The sequence below is a fragment of the Siniperca chuatsi genome, linkage group LG5 (assembly GCF_020085105.1).
Source record: "Siniperca chuatsi isolate FFG_IHB_CAS linkage group LG5, ASM2008510v1, whole genome shotgun sequence".
NCBI classification, from domain to species: domain Eukaryota; kingdom Metazoa; phylum Chordata; class Actinopteri; order Centrarchiformes; family Sinipercidae; genus Siniperca; species Siniperca chuatsi.
In genome coordinates, this window is record NC_058046.1 from 2,524,547 (window position 1) to 2,549,722 (window position 25,176).

The 25,176-nt window shown below is 43.1% G+C and overlaps 1 protein-coding gene across 1 annotated transcript in view; it reads left to right on the forward strand.

The window, feature by feature from the left end:
- Positions 1–897: 897 nt before the first annotated feature.
- adamtsl2 (ADAMTS-like 2) overlaps positions 898–25,176 on the forward strand; it is a 35,816-nt gene continuing 11,537 nt past the window's right edge. The window contains 10 exon segments of the mRNA XM_044197149.1: positions 898–1,131; positions 10,098–10,203; positions 13,735–13,877; positions 15,208–15,283; positions 15,586–15,688; positions 16,207–16,352; positions 17,391–17,514; positions 17,959–18,039; positions 18,264–18,439; positions 22,504–22,807. Coding sequence (XP_044053084.1) covers positions 10,099–10,203; positions 13,735–13,877; positions 15,208–15,283; positions 15,586–15,688; positions 16,207–16,352; positions 17,391–17,514; positions 17,959–18,039; positions 18,264–18,439; positions 22,504–22,807 — 1,258 coding nt within the window. The 5' untranslated portion in view covers positions 898–1,131; position 10,098.

Sequence of the window (25,176 nt, forward strand, 5' to 3'; positions counted from 1 at the left end):
AAAGGCAGTTCATGCTCGAAAACCCTCCAATGTGGCTGAATTACAACAATTCTGCAAAGATGAGTGGGCCAAACTTCCTCCACAGCGCTGTAAAAGACTGGAAGATTGGAAGTTATTGCAAATGCTTGATTGCAGTTGTTGCTGCTAAGGGTGGCCCAACCAGTTATTAGGTTTAGGGGGCAATCACTTTTTCACACAGGGCCATGTAGGTTTGGATTTTGTATTCCCTTAATAATAACAACCTTCATTTTGTGTTTACTTGTGTTATCTTTGACTAAAAACATGCAAAAAAATAAGAAATCAGGAAGTGGGCAAACACTTTTTCACACCACTGTATCTACAGAACAAAAGCTTCTTGGTGATATATAATATATTAATGTGCTTTTATCGGCTTCCAAAAAAAACCTGAGAAAAATGAATGAGAAAGTTTCTTCCGGAAACTGATGTTTCTGCTCGGTATGGACGCAGAGGACCCGGGGGAGGAGAGCACTGTGGGAAATAAGGAGTTCCCCTCTGTCTCCAGTCTGTCTATCTGTCTGTCTGTCTTTGTCCATTCGTTTGTCTGTTTCTCAGAGTGATGCTCTTCATTCCAACAACAGATTCAAAAGATGGAGGCACACGGTTGGGAAGGTGTAAAGTAGATATGGATATAATATAAACATTTAAAGTTTATATTTGCATAGATTTTTTAGATCCACGAGTGCTTCAGTAGACTTGAGATGCTGCAGTAAAAAAAACGGACAGAGAGAATGAAAGCAGAGCAGCCAGCCAGGGTTGCTCCTGTTTTTTTTCCCCTTCTAACTCCTCTGATCCTCCCACCTTCTCCCTGTGCTGCCATTCTGCTGCTCCTGCTGACTGGGGAGGAGGAGGAGGAAGAGGGATGCAGGGAGAGCACACCTTACCTCCCTCCCTCCCTTCCTCTCTTTCTTCCTCTCTCTGTCTGTCTCTCCCTCTTCACTCCACAGCGACAGCAGCACTCACCAACACACCACAACACACCACCGCTGTCACTGGCACGCTAACACACACACACATATTCACACACACACACACACACACACACACACACACACACACACTGAGAGGCATCCTCAACACAGACCGAGACGCCCTTGGACTGCTGCAGGCGAGGTGAGTGGGTAAATATTTGAGTGTGTGTGTGTGTGTGCATGCTATGTTTGAGTGTGACTGTGTGTATACTGTGCTAGAGTTTGTGTAAGTTGTGTTAAGTTTGTGTGCCTGCATTGTGTATTTTGGGATTCAGTGTGTGTGCATGTTCTCGTGTGTTTCCATGCATGTGTGTGTCTGTGTTGGCTGTTTGCATGTCTGCATGTGCTGGTGTGGTTTGCATCTGCTCTCTGTGTATGTGTGTGTGTGTATTTACGAGGTACACTAGAGCCAATGAGACTTGTGTTCTGCACCAGACCAAAACAAATCCACAAAATAATGCTGACTCTCTTTCAGAAGTGTGTGTGTGTGTGTGTGTGTGTGTGTGTTTGTGCAGGCATGCATGTGTATGTGTGTGCCTGGAGAGGCCAGAGTCTGTCTGGAAACTTGTCAGCTGTTGGGAGTGTGTGTGTGTGTGTGTAAGAGAGTATGCGTGTGTGTATGTAAACTGGTGAGGTAGAGGCTAACATTCGTGCCAGTGCTGCTTGTCAAACTGTGGATTCTGTGGTTCTAAACTGTTGCAGAGAATTACAGGATAAATTCTCCTTACGTCTGGCCTGTCAAGTTTCAAAACTTACTAAACTTACTCTTAATAGTGTAAAAAAGTGTCTACTTGGACGAAAGGACTCCTGGTGTTAACGTCGAGCACATTTAGGGTATATATTAAAGTTAGGAGTCACTTCAGATGTTGAGTTTGTGGTACAGGTATCAAATATCAAGGCTCATTTTCCTCCATCTGAGGATGTCACTCTAATCTTTTATCATTAACTCACTTAGATGCCTAAAAAGCACCGTTTTGGTGATTTGCAGGTCAAAAATATCTAGACGTCAAAGTTAAAATTGGGTTAAATTTGGTTTAAAAGTGAACGTTTGTTAGATTTTTAGGTTACATACAGCCATTGTCTCGACAGCATTTAAAGAACTACACTCAGTTGCCAGTTTATTAGGTCCACCTAGCTAAAACTAATGCAGTAGTCCTGCAATAAATCCTGCTTTCAGGTTCAGTGGTTAAAATGTTCAGTGTTTGTTCAAACTGTTCTAGAGAGGTGCTGATTCAACCTAATGGCTATTTTGTAGGCTGCAGTTTGTGGTGCTGTTGAATTGCATTGCTATATTGATATATAGGATGGACAAATAGCCTTTTAAATGCAGTTGAAATAACAGCTAATAATAACCTAGATGTCAGTTTCATGTCAGGTCAACTTAAAGTTCACACATTCAGAACCATTTCAGAACTTAATAATCGTGTTTTTTAAATGATGAAGCTGCGTGCCAAACGACGAACTAATCCTGAAACTCCTTCACAACTGAAAGAATAAATATAACTAGAAATCTGACAAGTAGACCAATTTATGATTGGTAATTGGCTGAACTTCCACCTCAGTTTGTCAAAATTAATAAATGTGTGCAGTACTGACCACCATGTCAAAATGTTTGATGGGACTCAAATCGCATGTTATCCTTACACCCTAAGGGCATACACCATCCAACATCTTTTAGTATGAAACTACTCATGCTTTGCAGACTCAACAGGTGGCTGTAAAGTTTCTACCTGCAGAAAGTGGTTGTGGTAGCTTGGATCCAGAGTGACGACAGCGGATTCTAATGACTGAAAGTTTTTATGCTGGAAAAAGAGAATCAAAACAAAAGCTGAATACACTGATTGCGTATGTGCTTTTTTGTCTAAGGGACGGTGATATGCGAAATATAGAAGCAGTGTTTTCTCTTTGGTCGCTGGATTTTACGTTTCTGCAGGTGGCGCTCTTCTCCTGTTAAGCCTCGATTAATATCACTGTCTTCCGTTGATGAACAAAACTATTTTCATACTGAATATACATGAAGACAGCAGTCATTATGCAATTTGTAAATAGATAAAAGTCAGCAGCATTGTGTGCTTTACCATCGTGCTATTAAACTGCACAGACTTGCTCCAAGAAGTCTGGTGGTCAGACAAACCACTAATGGGCTCACTTGCCTTCGCGAAACCTGCTCGAGAGTAATTTCGTTTTTGTTTCATTGCGAGTGAATGTAACACAGATGAACTGCGCCTGCTTGTTTTCCTGGGAAAGCCAGCCCTGAAGAGCGAGTCAATAAATAGGTCAGAGTTCAAGTGTGAGCAATCTACCCTGGCTTCTGTTTGCCCCAGGGGCTACTAAACTCTGTTGACCTCTCCTCAACTTCCCAGACTGCCTTGCTAACTCGTCCTCTGAGTCTTTCCTTCTTTCTCTTTCTTCTTCTCACTACGTATCTTATCCATTATCCTCCCTCCCCATCTCTTTGTCTGCCTGCCCATCCGTCTGCCTGTCTGTTGGCTCTCTTGGTCTTTTTTTTTGTATACAAGAGGCAGAGGAGAGCCCCGATCCATTTTCCACTTTGCATGTGTACTTGAGAAGGGACCGTCGTTGAGGAAAAAGAAGAGAGTTTGGCTCATGGAGCAAAAGGCAGAAGGGATGAGTCTGCCCGCTGACAAGCAGACATCTACAAACACCACCACCACCCCCACCCCCCCTGAGTTTGACCGATATGGGCTTTAGAAGGCAGACAGCGACATTGGGATTTGTCTAATCACCAACATGTTATACCACTTTTTCATGTCACAAATATTTAAAAAATTTAAACTATGGAGTTTTTTGTACAAATCTAATCAACATAATTGTCTCAACCATCTAACCATCAATCTCTCAACTGAAACTATGCATATCACTATTGTGACTTTCTATTACCACCATGTGACTGCAATGTCCTGGGTTTAAAGCTGTGCTGGAACATTTCTGTCATTCTGTCTTTCCTCACTGTGAAATAGTTTTTAGTAGTTGTCTGTTAGGTATAGAAAATGCCAGTCAAGGTGTGTGAAGTTCTTCACATTGGTGAATAATTGTGGTCTCTATGCTAACACTTAAAGGCCACTGCATGTGGGGCTCTGCTTGATGCACTTTAGTGCGCACTATGTGAAACATAGGCCGGGGCTCAGCAGGTTGAGCAGGTCGCTCCACTAATCGCAGGGTTGGCGCTGCGACCCCCAGCTCCTCCTGTCCGCACGTAAAGCGTCCAAGGGCAAGACACTGTACCTCAAATTGCTCCAGACGGTCAGACCAGCACCTTGCAGGGTAGCTCACTCGGTGTGTGAGTGAGTGTGTGAATGGATGTGTAATGATCTGCATCGCTCCTTGTTGATGATTGATTTGTGGTCTAGTCTAAAGACCAATATTACTTTGTCTAGCTCTCATGGGAACATGATATCGATATTTTTTTATCTACCTCTCAGTGGGTGACAATATGGAGGTCTTCTATATGAAATATGTAGACAAACATGCTGATGTTTGCTGATTAAATTGTGGTAACAATGTCACATTGTTCCCTCGTTGGGAATGCCGTGCTGTCAAGATATGTGTACAGTAGCAAAATTCAAAATGAAGGCACTCTGTAGTTTGTGTATTTAAACACCAGCACCAGAATTGAGTAAAGGAATCTGTAGGTTATCTGGGTTTATGTTGACCTGTCTGCTACAGCGTGTATGGCAGCTCTCAGAAGGATGAGAGCGTAGCAGTGTGTGCTCGTTTACGGTTACAGACGGAGAGCGCATGTTCGAAGAAGAGGTGGAGTGTGGATGGGCGTATTAGGCACCTTGGGAAAACCCTGCCGTCTTAAATGCCTAATGCGCCCATCCACACTCCATCTCTTCAAAATGGTTATTTGGAACCTGCCCAAGACATCTTCTTTGGCGTCACTTCAAGGTCCTTTGTCCATTATCATAATTTTCCATCTTGAAAAAGCCACACCAATGTCCCCAGTGTCATTTTCTGTTTTCACAAGGATGTAGCAACTAATGATTTTCATTATCAATTAATTAATTAATGTTGATTACTTTATAAAAGAATAGTTTGATCTATAAAATGTAAACAGAAATACTAAAAAACAGCTATCACACGCTGCCAGAGCCCAAGGTGAGGTTTTCAAATTGCTTGTTTTTTCTGATCAACAATTATTTAAAACAGAGAAAAGTAGCACATTTTATTTTTGTATTGTTGCTGGATAAATGAATGAAACAATGAATTGATCATCAAAGTTGTTGATTCATTTTCTAATTGAATAGTCGACTCTTATTTCAGCTACTACCTTATTCTAAACCTGTGAAATATTTTCATTTAAATTGTATGATATTCATATTACAGGTGGCCAGCAGTGCCTGGCTGATATCCAGTGTTAGATAATAAATGTCCAGTATTGGTCTGATATATCGGTCTGACTGCTCTGCTGCAGTCCAGCCTCCCAGGGGACAGACTACTGCTGTCTGTCTGTCTACTGAGGCTGCCAGCGCTACAAAAACACGACAGCGAGGCGAGGGGCCCCAGGGGGCCGTCAGGGTGGGGACGGCACAGGGGTGAGGGAGGGGGAGACAGGGAGGATGAGGGGACTGTGTTTACTTTTGTCCTCTGTGCCTGCCCTGCCCGGCTGGCTGGGAAAGCAAAGGGGAGGAGGAAGGAGGAAGGAGGAAGACCCTGTCTGGACGAGCAAGAGGCAACAGGCCGATTCTGATTGTGTGTGCGAGCCAGAGAGACGCATAGAGAGCATGAGATGGAAAGATGCAGAAGTTTTGGGTGTGTTTCTCCATGGGTGCATGAGCTTGGGTCTGTGTGTGCTCTTATACTTCTATGTCTGTGAGGACCATATTGTGTTTGGATATTGTGGTCAAGTCACGATGTTTCAGCCAATTGAAGACACTCTGGCAAAGTGAGCACATTGTAGCAAAGTGAGGACATTGTGTCAAAATGAGGATAGTTGACCAAAGTGAGGACAGTGTGGTGAAGTGAGGAAGTTTCAGCCAAGTAAGGACATTCTCGCAAAGTGAGGACATTTCAGCAAAGTGGGGACATTTTGGTTAATTGAGGGCATTATGCCAAAATGACAATGTTTCAGCGAAGTGAGGACACTGTGGCAACATAAAGATATTGTGGCAAAGTGAGGACATTTTGGCAAACAGAGGACATTGTGGTAAAATAAGGATGTTTCAGCGAAGTGAGGACGTTGTGATAATGTGATAACATTGTATCATAGCCAGGCCACTGCTGCAAAGTGAGGACTTTTTGGCAATGGGACGGCATTTTGTGAGAACATTGTGTAAAAAACGATGTTTTAGCCAAGTGGCAAAATGAGGTGGGTTGACCAGATTGAGGACAGTGCAGCGAAGTCAACTACATTTTGGCCAGTCCACACCGTTGAGGGGCCATTTGAGGGCAACAGCTTAGTTTTAGTTTGAAGTTTAGACTCAGGTTTAGGTTATGGTTAAGGTAGCTGAGATGACTAAGGTTAGGGTTATGGGATAGGGAAAGCATGATATTGTGTCAGTGATGGTCCTTGGAAGTATAGCTGTACAAATGTGGATGTGTATGTAAGCAGCAGAGAGGGAGCGCGAGTCTCTGTGTGAACAACACTGAGAGTAAGTGTATGACTGTGTGTTGTTCAGTGTGTACATTCATACTAGGGCATTTGCATACCTGCACGTGCACATGGTTCAAGCTTCAGCGTGAGTGTGCACGGTGGGCAACGTGTATGTGCGTGTGTGTGTACTCAGTCACGCCACTGGCTGAGTGTATACACATGTGCAGCTGTGTCTGACTGAGGGTCCGTCTCCTCTGTGTGTGTGTGTGTGTGTGTGTGTGTTTGGCAGCTGGCCGGGCTCCAGCTGTGTCTGGTTGGATAATGAAGTCCAGGTGCTGCTGCGCCTGCTTTAAGACACCTGTCACCAATATTTAGTGCCAGAGAAAGCCAGACTGCAAACAGGGCGAGACGAGCTGTTTGCTTATTTTAACAAGGCTGCCTAACTGGACCTGAGGACACGGGATGTACTATGAACCCCTTCCTAGAAGCTCTGTGTGTGTGTGTGTGTGTGTGTGTGCGCGTATGTGCAGCACAGAGATTCCAGAAATCATTTGGCGCCCCTGATTTTTGCTGATTCAGAAATTGCAACCAATAGTGTTTCCCCGCAGTTTTGGCACAAAAGGTTGAATATTTTTATAAATTTGTGTTTTCTAATTTCAACAAATCCACAAGAAATACCATTAACATATATTTGCTTTGTCATTTGTTGAGAAATAAATGTAATTTAATGAAAACATTAAATGGGGGTTCAAAACCTTCTGCAAGTGCAGTATGCATTTGTCAGTATATTAGAATACATGTGTGTCTATGTATGAATGACTGAATGCACTTACAGTATGTAGTCATACGTTTGTGTATACTGCATTTGTGTGTCTGTTTAAAGCCCACATTCCTCATACAGAGAGAGACCGAGTCTCATCAAAACGTGGGTTGCCTGGTATTTGTGGGTCTATATGTTCAGTTTAAATAATTAGGATCCTCTTTAGTATGAAAGCTCAAAACCAGCAGCGTTAAAATGTTTTTTAGTATGATTCACTACTTTTATACTATAATACTCCACTGAAAAACAAACAAAAAAGGCCCCTAGAAACTTCTCAAAGTACCCCTGTAGCATAGATAACTTCTCCACTATCCATTTGTATGCGCAGTATGTTCCAAACACTCATACCTTTGCCAGAATATGACAAAATACACAGCTTCTGTTTGTCGCTTAGCACAGTTAGCTGTTTACACTTGGAGCTGCAGGCTTTGCCCTACAGAATCCTGGTGTAACTCATCTTGCGATCAGTTTAGTTTATAGGTGACTCCAGATGTAACAGCTTTTGCTGTGTTTTTTTTTTCCTGATGGTAAATGGTATATTTATAAATGTAACACAGTTTTGTACGACAAAGGTAGACAGCTAACAATGCTAATAGTGCGAGAAATGTTAGCTATGTATTTGGCACACACTGATATACAAATTCAGAGCCACCATTCTGCAGACTTCGGGGGATAAGTGTTTTATACTGTAAACGTAGGTTTTTGGTTCAGTATTCCTTTAACAAATCAAAGGCTTTCTTGAGTCATCTAACTTGTATATACAACTGCAGAGCCCTTCAAGAACCCCCCCCTTTCCTGTGTGTCTGTGCCTGTTCATGTTAGCCTTTACATACAGACATCTACATTTCCTTATAGTCTGAAGAGCCAAACAAAGGCCTACCTGTGTACAGTCCTAGGAAACTTACCTTCGTCCTTCCAGCACATTGGGGCTTGTTTAACTTTTACACGGGCCCCTCCGCTGTCCAACTCTCGTCTCCAACACCTGTGGCCTCTCAACAGCCTGTCTGTCACCCTCCACCTGCCAGCGCCAGCCCACCACAGACTGCCAGCATATTCAAATACCTGCAGTCGGCACGCTGGTTTTGGCGGGAGCGTGCATTGTCTGAGAAAATACCCTTCACTTGTTGTTTCGCTGGCGTTTCTCTGACGTGCTTGGAAATCTGAGTCCATACTGGATTACATTTTAAGTCCACCTGATGCTGTAATCCAGAACATCTTTCAGCTACCAGCTTTATACGGACTCACAAGATACAACTCTAATGCAATTAAGGCAATAATGTGAGTCAGGCAGGAGCTTTATAAAACACTTGTATAAACATACTCTGTTTATGTAAGTGCATTTATGACGCTGTTGGACAGAGGAAGAATCCCTGTAGGGAGACACAGTGTGAAGGGTTCGGAGAAACAGCTTGAGGCATCAGGATCAATTAAACAAAAAAACAAGGTAAAACAAATTAGAGCGCTTCAGAGGTGTTGGTAGGAGTATTTTTGAACTTTGGACAGAGCTGGGTTAGGTGTTTTCCCTTGTTTCCAGTGTTTATGCTAAGCTAGTTATGATCTGACTCAAGCTCCATACTTACACATACTTTCATTGGGACAAAATGTAAATTTGTATTGTAAAAGCAGTGAGGTACAGCAACTTTGCATTCTGCACTTCATTAAGTCTCGGGTGTGTGTCCACTTTCTGCTGTTTGAAATTGTTTGTAATTACTGCTATGTGCTCTTGAATCTTGGATCAACACTGATGTTATTTATTGTCAAAAAAAAACCCTCCTCTCTGTGCAAAGGTAAAAGACAGCAGCAGCACTTCAGGTATCCTCCCTAAACAACCACAGATGTTCTTGGAGGTGAGGGATTTCACTGGAGAGTCAGAAAGGAAATATTACGACCACAAATGTGTTCTCGTGGCGTAAAAAAATCCAACTTCAGGCCCTTCTGTGGGTTTGGAAGCAGAGAAGCCTCAATTTGGAGAGGGAAAAGACATGAAAAAACACCCACATATCTCGGTAATATGCTTTCATCCACAATTCACATAAGTGCCTGGACGTGGGTTTTTAATGCCACGAGAACTCATTAGTGGTCATGATACTTCCCTTCATACCCTTCAGCCTTTGTTAAAGACTCATCACTGGGTGCTTCCATCTAGAAACACAGACAGATTTCGGTCCCACATTCCCTCCATCAATCATAACGTTGGCTGCTATGTTTGGTGAAAACTGTCACATGTCTGATGTTGGTCTGAGTGTTAAGCACTTGAGAGGTTGCTGATTTCTGGCATGTGACTGTCTTTCATCACAAACAGGACACAAGGCAGATTTAGGCAGAAACATTACAGTGTACCATCACATTTTCCCTACAGTTTTCTCTGTGTTGAAGTAATCTTGATGGTTTAAAAACTGTTTATTAAGCATCAAGGCTCCTAATGTTGTACTACTACACATTGAGAAAAAAATCTGTGTTATTGTATGTTTTCATAGGACAGCAGAGATGTTTTGCTTAGCTTTCATGCCAGAAATTAAATAACTATACTTTATACATTCTACACAAAGGGCAGCGGTCAGTTACAGAACAATGCCTGGTGGAGCTGTTCGAGGTTCAGTTTCTTGCTTTGGGACATCCCAGGCTGCTGCAGCAATGAGTACCAGAACAGTCTCTTCAACCACCAGATATTTATTTTTTGTCCGCATATTAAACCTGCCTTCTCTCTCTCTCTCTCTCTCTGATTAACCAGGATGAGGGTGTGGTCATGGGAACAGTGTGGGGAGACGGTCGTGGTCCTGCTGGGCTTCCTGACGCTGGCAGTGTCTGTGGGGAACCTGTCCACCAGGGGGCTGCAGGTACACAACACACAGGAAAACACTTGGCTAATGTTACTGAAAAACACTGGCTTACAGTGTTTTTGTCCTCCAGTGTTTTGTGAGAGCGACTAAAATTCAGTCTGTTGGTAATTGGTTGTCTAACAAACATGAAATCTCAGACACCTTCGACTGGACTGTGATGACACCAGACAGACTGAGCTGCATTATTTCAAAGACATATTCTGACATTTGGGGACATGACATGTGACATGTTAGTTTGCTGCCTCATCAGCCCAGTAAGCATTTGTTTTGGTGATTTGCAGGACAAAAGACTAGGTCTGAATGTAAAGTTAAAACTAGGATACATTTGGCTGGAAATTGAGTCAGGTTTTGTCCAGCAACAACTCATCTTAAAAAAACAAATTTAGCCGAGTTTTAGCCTAAACGTCTAGGTGTCTTTTGATCTGCTAATCACCAAATCAGTCTTTATCAGGAGGAGTTAGAGAGCCAAAATCCCCTTCAACTTCTGGACTAGCTTGTGTTCAACTAGCATTTAGTTATCAGTATTGAGTATTTCCCCATTGCTCTTTCTGAAGAGCTGATATGATACTGGGATTTTGTTCATATTTTGGGGGGGAAAATGGGTATCTACCACTGTGCTGAACCTCACACTTTGACCCCTAATTACCAGCGTTGATGCGTGTTGATGCTCCAGAAAAGCAGCAAATGTAACACATTTGCGCCCCAGATACAAATATAAAATTAAAACAATGATATCCTGTTTAAACTTTTTAGAAAAGCCAATGAAAGAAACCCTCTATGACCCACATAGTCAGTTTAATCTGGAATATTCAATTCAAAATTTCAATGCAACCTGACCCGGACAGCTTGCGAGTGAAACATTGTTATCGTGTCACCTCACTGTTCAACTTTCAGATGAAGCTGCATTTAGTATCCGCATTTAGCAAGCTTGTTGTCAGAGGTCTGAAGGTGGGTTGAAAATCTGGAGTGGCATGTTAAAAACTAGCCAATGCAAAGAAAAGAGAGCACTTAAGGATGAGTAGACTGAGAAGTACTCGTTCATTCAATCCGAAAGAAGCACGGGACCAGTGTGTGTAATTTGCAATAAAACTGTGGCCACTGTGAAGTAAACTAGTAAATACATTGTCTGGCCAGTGCTGGTGGAACAGGGTCTACTGTAGCTCACAAATGCTGAAGGTCTCTATAAACTTAATATAAAATAAAACTTAATATAAAATAAATCAGGTGCAATGTTCACACCTGCTGACATTTTCCCTCGATGACGACAAACAGTTTTTGTGAGTGTGGAAGTGTCTGAAACAGTTTGTGTCCAGGGTGGGAGGGGTCAGCCACAATCTTTCCTGCTCGCCTCAGGGTCCTGGAGGCGTACAGGTCCTGGAGGCGTACAGGTCCTGGAGGCGTACAGGTCCTGGAGGGAAGGTAGATTGCAGCTAGTCAACCTTCTCGGCGGAGCGAATGATACACTGCTCTCTGCCCTTGTCCTTGGCAGTGGCAGCAGTGTACCAGATGGTGATGGAGGAGGTGAGGATGGACTCAGTGATAGCGGTGTAGAAGTGCACCATCACTGTCTTTGGCAGGTTGAATTTCTTCAGCTGCCGCAGGAAGTACATCCTCTGCCGGGCTTTCTTGCTGAGGGAGCTGATGTTCAGCTGGAAGCCGAAGGCCTCCACAGTGTCGACAGGGGAGTCACACAGGGTGATGGGGGCGGGTGGGGCTGGGTTCTTCCTCCAATTTGTTCTGACTGCACCAGGTCACCAGGTGGTCAGTCTCCCACCTGTAGGAGGACTCATCCCCATCAGAGATGAGCCCAGTGACGCTCGTGTCATCCGCAAACTTCAGGAGCTTGACATGCTGGTGACTGGAGGTGCAGCTGTTGGTGTGCAGGGAGAAGAGCAGAGGGGAAAGAACACAGCCTTGGGGGGAACCGGTGCTGATGGTCCAGGAGTCAGAGACATGTTTTCCCAGCTTGTCTCTGACTCCTGGACCATACCAAGAGTACATACAGAGCTCAATAGGAGGGCGGGTTCATCTGCCTGAAAAACTAAATAAAAACTAAACAAAATATATCAAAAAGGTAAATAAAAAGGTAAAAATGAAAAGTCTAACCGAATTAAAACTATAAAAGAAACATGCAAAGCGTAAATACTAACTTTAAAAATCATCTGAGCACTGTGATGAGTTGCTGTCAAACTGATCTGTCAGTCCACCAATCATTTACTCTTTTCTTTCTACCCTAACTCTTTCTCTCTCTCTCTCTCTCTGTACCCATGTATCTCTCCCTGTCTCTCCCTCACTTACGCTCTCTGTCTGGTATTTCCAGTGTCTCTCGCCCTCTCTCACAGCTGCTCTGTCTCACACCTTTACAAGGAGCTCAGTACACATTCCAGCGGTCACTCTGATGAATCTGTCTGAATGAAGGGACGCAGCCATTGGCCTGAATTAATGCTGCTCCTGCACATCAGGAATGTGTGCTGACCGTCTTCACACGTTAGAGCCCCAGCACACAACACTCTGACGTACAGCAGTTTTATGCAGTGGAATCAGACTATTACTAAAACTATTACAATCACTGCAACTGCTGTTACAAATACTACCACAACGGCTTGTAGTAATTCTACTTTTACTACAACTATTACCTCCATTACTACTACTACTGCAGCTGTGACCACAACTACTGTTTTTGCACCAATCCCATTTAAAGAGTTTCCCCTCGGGGATCAATAAAGTATTTCTGATTCTGATTCTGATTAATGCTATGACCACTACTACTGCTGTTTCTGCTGCTACTTTGGCTTGTGTTACTCAACTACTATAACTACTATGGCAGACAGCCAAAATATGGTTGAGTTTAGGCACTTATTGGCCAGTTATGGCAATAGCAGCAGTGCTGTGGGCCCAAAGTGGCCCATATGAAAAAGAGCATTGCTCACTGTGAAGTTTCCCCAGATACATAAAGGTAAAACAAAAAAGTAACCAGCCACATGTAAGATTTATTATTTGAATTGTGAGTTGAGATTCTGGACCAAATATTGCCCACATGCAACAAATCAAATATAATCTGCTTTTAGGGAAACAGGCCTGGTCTTAGAAACGCTGAGTTGTGGCCCAGTTGAGGCCCATGTAAAACCTCAGAGCTCAAGGTTGTGTTGTGGTTCTGTTCGTGCAGCCACATTCTGATGGATTCATCACTCAGTCCCTGGTGGTGTGTTTGGGCCAAATTAACTTGGTAATACTGTGCTTATTATAAATCACACATATTATCTGTTATTTAATTACCCTCTCCTCACAACATTGCAATTGAACGTGTGAAAGTGCACAGCTATAGAGAAAGATATGAATAGAATAGTAAAGCCATAGTTGATTTGATTCACTAAGCTGTAATGTTGGCAGATTCAGATGCACTGTAAACACAAACAGCTGCTTCTCCATAGGTCTTAATACTGTTAATATGACTAATGCTGCTACTGCAAATGTCAACTGAATTACCACTGTTTGTGTGTCTTTATGTATTTTTTTGTGTGTTTTCAGGAGGACGGCGTGGCGTCCAACAGTCTGGAGGAGGAGCTGGAGGTGACCACGTACTGGTGGGGGGAGTGGGCCAAGTGGACAGCCTGCACTCGTACCTGTGGAGGGGGAGTGATGTCACAGGAGAGACACTGCCTCAAACAGAGGTCAGTCAGCACACACACACACACACAGACACACAGATTTGTACTTCTATATATTTTAAGATGTACATCAGGACTACTCAAAGTTTTTATTAAAAGTCCACATATGAGTGTTATTTAAGTTCAGACGTCTGGAACTGCATTAGCAAAAGGAAATAAAAGTCAATAAGTTGTCCAAAATGGAGCAAAACATTTCGTACATTGAACGTTTTTTCTTTTTCCTCGTGGAATTCTCAGTTCTCTTCATCAGGTTCCCTTTTCATTGCAAACTTTGAAAATAGCATCTCGCTGTTAACATTAGCAATAAGGTTTGGACATCACTGACAGACAATAACAACTCGTCATAGCAATGACATGCTTCTTGCGATGGGACCTCCGTGTATTGTTGCAATCTGCAGCGTGTCACATACTGTGTGCACAGCGCACCAGTAACAATCTGGGCATGCTCAGTCACAAAAACACATAAACAATAAAAAATATATTCTTACACAATATAATACATGACACATGGTCCAGACCGAATTCATTGCAGTTTGGTCCCGATCCTGACCTTGGTTCAAACTTTGAGAAGTCCCAAACCACATAATACATTTGGTAGTCTTCTTACCCTAACCTTGAAGGAATAGATCAACATTCTGAGAAATAAGATCGATACCACTCATCAATCTTCTCATCTAACTCTTGCACAGAAAGCACCATAACCATAAAACCAAGTCTTAACCCTGAAATAAATGGTTAATTTAGTGGGGACCAGCTTGTTGTCTCCAGATGGAGGTGAGTCCTCTCAACGTGACTCAAGAGATTTTTGTCCCCATAACGTAAATAATGAATGTACCCACACACATAAACACATAGGCACAATTACGCATATACAGTACATGTACTCATTCACACACATTTACAGGTTATACTGGCAGTAATAAGAATGCATGGATACGCACATTCATGCACAAGTACACACACTTATGCTTGTATGTACAGTACATGCTCCTCCTACTTGCATACACATGCATAAAATGCAGGTATATAGGATTATTTTTCAGTAGGGGAAAAGTAACTATTTATTGCAACCAAAACAAGAATAATGAGCTACGATTGTTTGGAACTTGACAGCCAAATGCTTAACAGACACCTGTGTTGGCAGTCAAATTGTAGATTAATTTAGTAGATTAGTATTAGATTAGATTGGGGTGAACTTCACTTTAAACTCAGCTAACGGGTCATAACATGACATGCATCTCAACCTGATATTTTATTATGTTTCATTATGGTTTGTTTGCAATCTTTTTTTTATATGTTGTCATTTCTCCAAATGTTTGTTTTCTGTCCAAAGAAAGAAAGTTGCTGCTGGGAAAGACAACATGACCTGTACAGGAACTGCTAAGAAATATCATCTCTGCAACACTAAAGTGAGTTGCAGACTTCCAGTTAATTTCTCATCACTTTATTTCACATCTTATTAAAACAAACACAGTCCTTCTGATTAGTAGAGGACTGTGGTTGTGGCGGGCAGCCTCCAGGCGTGAGTGTATGTAGCTGTTTGAAAGTGAAGCCGGGCGGGGCTCAGAATATTCGTGCATTCTCAGAAAACCATCCCTGCACAAATAAACGCTTAAAAAGAATTTATTTGTATAACATACTGTAAAACCGAGTCTTAACAAGTGTGAAACAGACCTCTTTTAATGGTCTGTGCTGTCTCTCTGCACTGCAGGAATGCCCTGCCACTGGGAGGAGCTTCAGAGAGGAGCAGTGCTGGTCCTTCAACTCCCAGCTTTATAATGGGAGGAACTACCAGTGGAAACCTCTGTATCCTGGTAATAACACCCATAAAATGCCTTGACAACCTCTCTTTACCCCATTAAACAGACCAGAGGTGGCTGAGGTCTTTGCTGTCTGAGCTGCTGAGCTCCAACATGCCCAAAACAGTAGCATCCTTTATATGACATAACAAAGGTTGTCTTCTGATAGTCTTTAATTGTTTTATGTCTCTTTTCAGATGTAACTGCCTGTTTAATACAGTATGTTATTTTAAAACCTGTTTGTGATTAATATCTGAAAGTGTTTTTTATTTATTCACCTTGTTGGCTTTTACTGTCAGTATGGTAACAAAGATCAGGCCAATTATTGAAACAAAAGGTCTGATGACTGACAACTGATGAGGATGGAGAACAGAATAAATAGGAACAGAGTAGTAGCAATAATGGCAGTTGTAGCAGAAGAAATAGCTACGCTAACAGCAGTGATTAGGAATATATAGGTAAAAGTAGAAACTGTCTTATTTCCAATGTTAGTGGTTATAAGACAGTGACCTTTGACCTTTGTTCCTCTCCAGACGACTACGTTCACATCTCCAGTAACCCCTGCGACCTCCACTGCACCACGACCGACGGCCAGAGGCAGCTGATGGTGACAGCACGAGACGGCACTTCATGCAAGTACAGCAGTTACCGCGGCGTCTGCGTGGACGGTAAGTGTGAGGTGAGTCCAGCTTCTTCTTGTTTTACTTCCTCTCAAACAGTTTCACTCCACTTTCAGTTTTCAGCACCACTGAAAGCACCACACCAAGTTTGTTTGACCAACAAACCCACAGGGACGAAGCTGCTGCAGTAGCATCTCAGCTTTCTGACTAACAATGAAAGTAAATGAGGTGAAAAGTTATAAAATAATCATAAAAACGAGTGTCTTGTATCCAAAAAATTACACAGTGAATCCAAAAGTGGCAACAAGCCTTTTTAATCAGAAAGACCACAAGCAGTTGCCTCAAGGCCTTGAGATTTCAAAAGTAAATGCATCAAATAATGTAAATGCACACTGCTCTTTTATTGTGACTTTTCATAAATATTCTACCCTTAAAATGGCTGCTGATGTGATAATGGGAAAAACTTATGTACACAAAATGCTTCTGTTGGCGTGAAAACACTTGGCTATGTGTGTGATCCACGGCCTCCCCTGTTCTCCTTCAGTGCATTTTCTGTCATATAGACGCATGATTTAATAGCCAGCAACCCTGTCATACTCCATCTAAACTATTTTTACACATAAGATTAGTCATGTTCCTTTCAGAGCCACAGTGTGCAGAGGATGAAACAACGTGAGGGAAACCGATTTAGACATGAAACAGCACAACAACTGTCTGTTTGTGTTGCAAACATTTTATTCATTTTAGAATTTTTTTGTTAATAATTTTTAGTTTGCAAGGCTTCAGACACCTCTGATGTAACACCGGCAACTGTTGCTTTTCTCATTAAGGTTGATGAATGGCTCTGGTCAAAAATCGTAATGTAAAAAACACAACATGTAGACGGTAAACATGAATCAAAACAATAAAATTAATGTATCAGAAAAAAGAAGATTCATTTTATGTCAAACTTAATCTTTTTTGATCATGTTGCAAAAGAATCTAAGGTCATGATAGGAAATATTTGCTAGCTTCTGCATCATTACCATGTTATTACTGGTAAGTTTTTATTTTTTTGTTTTATCCTCTCTGCTTCCACTTCCTGCTTTGTTGCTCAGCCAATCGGATGTGACGGAGTACTGTTTTCCTCCAACACCTTGGATAAGTGTGGGGTCTGTCAGGGGGACGGCAGCAGCTGCAGCAGAGTCACCGGAAACTTCCGCCGTGGAGCCATGACTCTGGGTGAGCCTCTGCGCTCAGTTGTCCCGTGCTGACCCACAGGGGTGGGGGCGACTGTGGCTTAGTGGTAGAGCGGGCTGTGCCCTCGGTGTGTGAGTGTGTGTGAATGATTAGTTCCTTTCAACTGATGAGCAGCTGGCACCTGCCATCAGTGTATGAATGTGTGTGAATGGGGTGAATGTGATATGTAGTTGAAGCGCTTTGAGTAGTCAGAAAGACTAGAAAGGCGCTATATAAGTACAGTCTATTTACCACAGACGTTTTTAAAAACACTCTTTACTAGATATGAATTTTAATATCTCTTTCTCTATCTGATATATCCCCAAACATTTAGTTTAAGTCATTAGGATTGGTCAGGACAGTCTTCTTGTTTAAATAAACATCAAATAAAAATAGAAAGGCTAAAAAGAAAGCATGTGGTGACGCTTTCTATTTCCCGTCGTCAAGGTTACTCTTTTATCACTCAAATCCCTGAAGGATCATGGGACATCCAGATCATTGAGAGGAAGAAGTCGGCCGATGTTCTCGGTGGGTACTTCCTCTTTTCCTGCTCCTCACACATGTAACTATTTAGATTTGTTCACAAAAGACAGGTGTGCAACAATTAACTCTTTCAAATGTTTAATGGAAATGTCTAATTTTAACTTGATGGAGAAAATGCAGGACTCAGCCCTTTTCTGACTCAAACGAGAGTTTGCTGTTTCCAGTGTGTTTTGTACCTCTTAGAGTTTTCCATTTATCTTGTTCCTCAGCTGTGACTGACCAGGCAGGCAACTTCTTCTTTAATGGGGCTTACAAGGTGGATAGTCCCCAGAATTTCCACGCAGCAGGAACCGTTTTCAAGTACCGCCGGCCCATGGATGTCTACGAGACCGGGATCGAGTACATTGTCGCCAAAGGCCCCATAGACCAAGCCATCAATATTCTGGTACACCTAACCTTCCTCCATCCACTTCTCTCGCTTGAACTCTTCCTCCACATTCACCTGTTGCTTCTTTATCATGGAGCTAACTGTTCGATAGAGAGTGTGCATGTTATGTCATCATTCATGTACTGACCCCAGCAACTCACCACAACGTCACCGGTTTGATTACGGCCAGGGACCTTTGTTGCATCGAACCCCTCTCTTATCTCCCCCATGTTTCCTGTCTATCTAGCTAATAATAGTAAAAAGCCAAAAAAATCTTAAAAATCCTCAGCTTAGCCCAAATATACTATATACTATATACTATATTTTGTGCATCAAGACACTGTTGGCTTCCACTGCATCCTCACCCTGACGAACTGTAGTGGTTTCAGATAATTACACATATTATTTGTGCATTAACAATCACACAAGAATTGTACAGAGGACTCTTCAGTCTCTAAATGTCTCGATTGTATGGTGGATGGTTGAGTCTCAGGGCCCATAGGTTGTTTTTTTAAATTTACACTACTTTATACCTATTTAATTTTTGATTATTTGCTTTTGTCCTTAAGGGAACGATTTTACACATCAAAGTGTGTTTACTGGTGTTGGGGAGTACTGCTTTTAGTGTCTCCAGAGGGAGCTGTGTGAAGTCTGATAAAGGTCCTCAAGTGATGTCACTACAAGTCGGCGTTGGTTGGGGCTGAAGACTACAAGTTTGAAAATGCAATGAAAAATCTGGAGTTAGAAAGAAGTGAGCTCACCAGATCTCTTTAGCCCGCTGCTCATCTCTGCTGCAGGCTCCAGGCTACATTAGCCCCTACTAGCATAACACACCCAAATTTCCAACCAAACCAAATTGGTTGAGTACTCTTTTAAGGTCAGTGGATGATGCAGAAAGTCATCTTGTTGGTAGTCCCATCTACACCAATTTGTTTAACATAGTTACCTCCATAGTGTCTGTGACTGTAACTAAGTTTCTCTAAAAGCCTTTAAATTACAGAAAGTTTGTTGTTTGGGCCTCTGCAGTTTTTGTTAGCTAATTATAAAATAAGAAGCCAAAGAATTTAAGCTTTAGGCTACATTCTTAACTCTTAAACTTAATAAAGGTCACTGTGATTAAGACTGCTGACTCATGAGGCACTTTTGTTCTGGGTAGCAGTGGAGACTGCCAACACTTGCAGCAACGAAAAACAAATTAAGCACAGTCTATTCAGAATATTTCCTGGCAACAAAATGCTCATGTGTGATTAAAGCGGTGATGTTGTAGCAGCTCAGCCCCTGTAGTACATCAGAGATGCCCAAAATATTTGTATCATCTCCTTTTTAAGAGTGCCAAATGTCTACGATGTAAACGTAAGGCAGACATAATGGTGAGTCTGTGTCTCAGGTTGATTGAGTACAGGCCTTGTGTTCTGACAGTGGCCATATATCCCAAACAGTGTCCACGTCACAGGCCAGTTTTGATAGATTTCTCTGCAGGATGCTGGAACACAGATCCTCCTGGAAGCTCATTGTGACTCCGCTGGTTCATCTCTGAGCTTTTATCATCAGGCTTATGATGTCGTAATGTACGAGTCAGAACCCACAAATGCAGAACACAAGGAGTGAAATAGAACAGTGAGTCTTTATTCAGACCACGGTAAGTGCAAGAATGTGCGTTGAAACAGGTCCAGGTGGACTGCTCCGAACCAAGAACAGCGGGTGATGAAGTGAGGCCGGTCACGGATCTGTAGAGTGAAGTGAGCTGACTCTGCGTGGTCTGGAGGTCTCCCAGGTGGGGTCGAGGACACTGTGGTTCGCTGGCCAGCTGGGAGACTGTTGGTAAACTGGCCGAGCCAGGAGACTGCTGGTTGGCTGGCTGAGCAGGCAGTTCGCTGGTTAGCTTGCCGAGCAGGACGATCTCAGGTGGACCGACAGAGCAGGGACAAGGCGGGTGAACAGGTTAGCAGAATCCGTGAGGTGACGTGGCTGTGATCACCAGTGAAACAGAGTGCTGGCAGAAACTGGCTTTAACTGAGAGACATGAAAATGGGGTGGACTCTCATGGAGGAGGGCAGTTTAAGCCTCACTGCTGAGGGATTGATGATGCGTTCAATGGTAAAGGGACCAATGTAATGAGGGGACAGTTTCTTTGACTCTCACACTGTGCATAATGGTATGTTTTTAGAAGATAACCAAACTTTCTGACCTGGGGAGTATTGCGGTGCTGGAATCCTGTGGCGGTCCGCGATCTGGCGGTTCTTCTTCGATGATCGGAGTAACGCTGCCCTGGTCTCTCTCCATACTTTGCGGCAGCAGCAGAGGTGATGTTGCACAGAGGGGACTGCTAACTCCTGTTCCTGGGCTGGGAAGAATGGAGGCTGATACCCTAGGGAAGATTCGAAGGTAGAGAGACCAGAAGCAGTACAGGTAAGGGAATTGTGTCCATACTCAACCCAGGGGAGTTGGGAGCTCCAGGAGGATGGGTTGGTGGCCGCCACACAGCGTAACGCGGCTTCCAGATCCTGATTGGCCCTCTCCGTCTGGCCATTGGATTGGGGATGGAATCCGAATGAGAGACTGACCGTGGCTCCCAGGGCTAAACAGAAAGCTTTCCATTCCTGAGAGATGAATTGTGGGCCTCGGTCCGATATGATGTCCAGAGGTATCCCGTGGAGCCGAAAAACTTGCTGGACCAGGATATCTGCTGTTTCACGAGCAGAAGGGAGTTGGGGAAGGGTGATGAAATGCACAGCTTTAGAGAACCGGTCTACGATGGTGAGGATGGTTGTGTTGCCCAGAGAGGGAGGTAACCCAGACACAAAATCTACCGCAATGTGGGACTGGGAACCAGGAGGGGTTGAAGTAATCCCGCTATTGGCCGATGGGAGGTCTTGCCGCGAGCACAGACGGTACATGCGGCCACAAAGACCTGGGTATCCGCTTCCATGGGTGGCCACCAGAAGTGGTGTCTCATCAAGGAGAGCGTGCGAGTCACACCCGGATGGCAGGTGATTGGGAGTTATGGGGCCATTGGAGCACCTGAGAGCGAGCAGAATCCGGAACAAACAGACGATTAGGAGGACCATCGCCCGGATCTGGTTGGTCTGTGCCTCCCGAACCACAGATTCGATCTCCCATGTCAGGGCGGCCACCACGCAGTTTGACGGGAGAATCGTGTCAGGTTCCGGGTCATGGTCCAGGAGGTGGTCCTGGCGGGATAAGGCGTTGGGCTTGATATTCTTGGAACAGGGACGATAGGTGTGAGTAAAGTCCGAAACGCTCCCTCTCGTATCCTGACCAAGTGGTAGGTGTTCCGGAGATCGAGTTTGGAGAAGATGGTAGCTCCGTGCAGGGGTTCAAAAGTGGAATTCATGAGAGGTAACGGGTATTTGTTTTTGACCGTGATCTGGTTGAGCCCTTGGTAATTGATGTACGGGCGCAGAGTTTTGTCCTTTTTTGCCACAAAAGCTTGACAATGAGCCAAGATGCATACCATGTAAAACATCACAGACTTCATTCTTGTTTTAAACCTGGCCTTAAAGAGCTTCATATTCTCCCTCTAAATGATAATCTTACATCCATTTATCTGTAAAGCTATGGCAGACTCATACCTGTTAGAGCTGAAAGTGTGTGTGTGGCAAGTTAAGCCAAGTTCAGTACACAACAACACGTATGTAATGCAGACTAATAGAACAACACTGCAATACATCCCGCAAGTCCTACAGCTATACAGCACATTGTCTCAGGGAAACATCATCTTAATACAAAATATGCTCACATCTCTCCTACATCTAAGGTTTATTCACAAATAAAGAGTTCACCTCTTTATAACCTCTTGTCAGATGTGAAAAAAATATTTTAAGAACATTTTTTAAGGCAGTTCTGAAGCCAAATATAAAGGATGACAGTTTAGGAGTTGGTTTTGAATGCATACACTAAACATGAGGTGAAATCTATTTTTAAAGCCCAACATTTTAGACAAAAATAACAGACCTGGTGTGCAAAGGTTTTAATGTGAAAGTAACTCCCCTTGTTACTGGTCTGAAACCTGTATAAACTAACCTGACCTTGATTTGACTCACTCTCCTCTCGTCACTCAGGTGTGGAACCAGAACGGTCGCACACCCTACATCACTTACGAATACACTGTCCTCCGAGACTCCCTGCCACCTGTCCCACCTCCTCCTGTCTACACTGGATCAGACACCTCAGCCGGAGAGGTCTCTGTGGAGGTGGGTGGTCTGTTGCCCCCTAACAGCAGTATTTATGACCAGACAGCCCCTAAGGGCCAATTAGAGCCAGGAGGTGCCGAGGTGCAGAAGGGCCAAGAGACCAACGAGGTGTACGAGGAGACAGCGGCCATCGACTGCGATCAGGATGGGGCAGCTGCCCCAAAACTTACAGGTAGGGACTGTTTGTAACACCTTAGATCTGTTTGTATGTATGAAATATTTCAGGCACCAACCCATCACCATGATAGAACGTGCAAATAACACTGCCAGATTAAAGGTTTGATTCCTACCATGCTAAACATCTATGCATGGAAGGTACGGGAGCTCCAACTAACAGTTATTTTTATTATCGCTTAAAGCATTTGTTTTGATTAATCGATAAATAATTTAATGCCCATCACAGTTTCCCAGAGCCCAAGGTGACGTCTTCTTCTTTGCTTGCTTTGTTGGTCCAGCAGTCCGAAACCCAAAGATAATCAATTTACAACATCAAACAGGAAAGCAGCAAATCATCAGTGAAAGAATGTTTGGCATTTTTATTTGAAAAATGCCTGAAACAGTTACTTGAATATCAAAACTGTTGCTGATTAATTTTCTTTTAATAATTAATTGATGGGCTAATCTTTTCAGCACTAGATGGTACTATATGAAGTTGTCAGTTGAAAATCAAGTGCCTTGTGGAGAATTTTCTACTTCAGATTCAAGTTGAACGATATGCTTGTTTCAAGACATTCCACAATCACATGGGTTCAATCAAACTGAAGATATTTGTCTTAGTTCATGATAAGATGTTTTCTAGGATAAAGCTGCAGCTGATTTCACTAATGGAATCTGCATCTGTTTAGAGCCTTACAATTCAAATATGCTTTTATATATTACTGTAGTTCACAGGCTAAAGTGATCATCTTGTTTTTATTGACTGTGGTGACACCTTCAGTAAATCCTTGCTTTGATGTTTAACACAAAGCATTTTCATTTATAGGCTCATTTATAGACAGTGGGAATGTTCAGCTTAAAAAGAGTAGAGTTAATATTATTAATATTGATGTCATGGTGACAGTTTCTGAATTACCTTAAACTTAACTTTTGCATTTTTGTACTTTAATTTTGTTACTTATCAGCTGACATACTGTTTATAATATATCTGTGATAAAATAATATCGTCCATGCTGATATATTGGCTGGGCTTTAAGAGAAAGAAAAAGAGAGAGATGGAGAGTGCGTGAGAAAGCAAGAGAGAATAAATCAGAAGGTGGTTCGGTTGCCCATTGGCAGACCAGACAAAATAGGTCAGATTTTACACCAGATCCTCTATCTCGCTCTCTTTTTTTCTGTGTGTGTGTGTGTGTGTGTGTGTGTGTGTGTGTGAGATGACCCTTTGGAGCTCTGCATTATTCATAGTACAGACATAAAAAGAGGATCAGCGGCAGATGAAAAATTCAGAATTTCGTGGTGTTTTCTCCTTTTAAAAATGGCTGCATCACAAACATGAGCGGTAATGGCCTTCCTGTGGGCTCTCAGCTCACTCAGCTGACTCTCGAGTCCATTACACCCCTGCTTTGGGTGGTGAGATGAGATGGATATGTGGTTGAAAGGCTCTCCATACACTTTCTACACAGGCTGACGTCATACTACAGACCAGATACTGAGCGCTGACTGAAACAGTTTGAACTGAGTTTATCTTCTCGCAGTCCTTTTCTGTTCTCTTTCTCCTCTGATATTTTTCATTCACTTAGTGTTGAAATTTCCTTCAAAATTTCTAATTTTAAATTATCATCTCTAAAGTTAACTGAGTAGTGCAGACTAGTACAGACCTACTTATCAATCACAAATTTTGTGATCGTTGTACAGTCTAATGGTTGCATGCACCTGAAACGTTCTGTCTTGCACCTGGGTGGGATGAGCCTGTGGCTGAAGGTGCTACTTAGCTGCCTCAGTTCTTCATGCAGGGGATGTGAGGGGAACTCCAGCTCCAGCACTCCACCACTGCCTCCTGGCAATCCAGGTCCAGACCAAAAACAGAGCTTGTTGGGTCTGTTAGTCTGCCCAGCCTTGGTGCCACCACCCCAGCACACCGCCACAAAGAACAGTGAGCTGGCTACTACAGACTGGTAGAACATCAATAGACTGCTGCACACATTGAAGGACCTGAGCTTCCTAAGGAAGAAAAGTCTCCTCTGTCCTTTCCTGTAGAGAGCTTTAGTGTTATATAAGTGTACTCCCAGGAATCCACCATCTCTATCCCTTCCCCCTGGATTTTAAGGGGGTTGGGGGCTTCTTGCTTCGTCTGAAGTCCACCACCATCTCCTAGGTCTTGCCAATGTTGAGCTGTAGGTGGCTATCCCCAGACCACCTAACGAAGCCCCCACCCCACACCTCTGTACTCCTCCTCGGTGACCAATGGGGAGCTGAGAAAAGTTTAGGTAAACGCAAAAAGATTCAGAAGAAACTATTTTGCTTGTGTTCATTCCCACTGAAAATGAATATGGACCAGAAAACAGCTGCAGAGTCTTCTAATCTGAGCTGAATATGTAAATGACT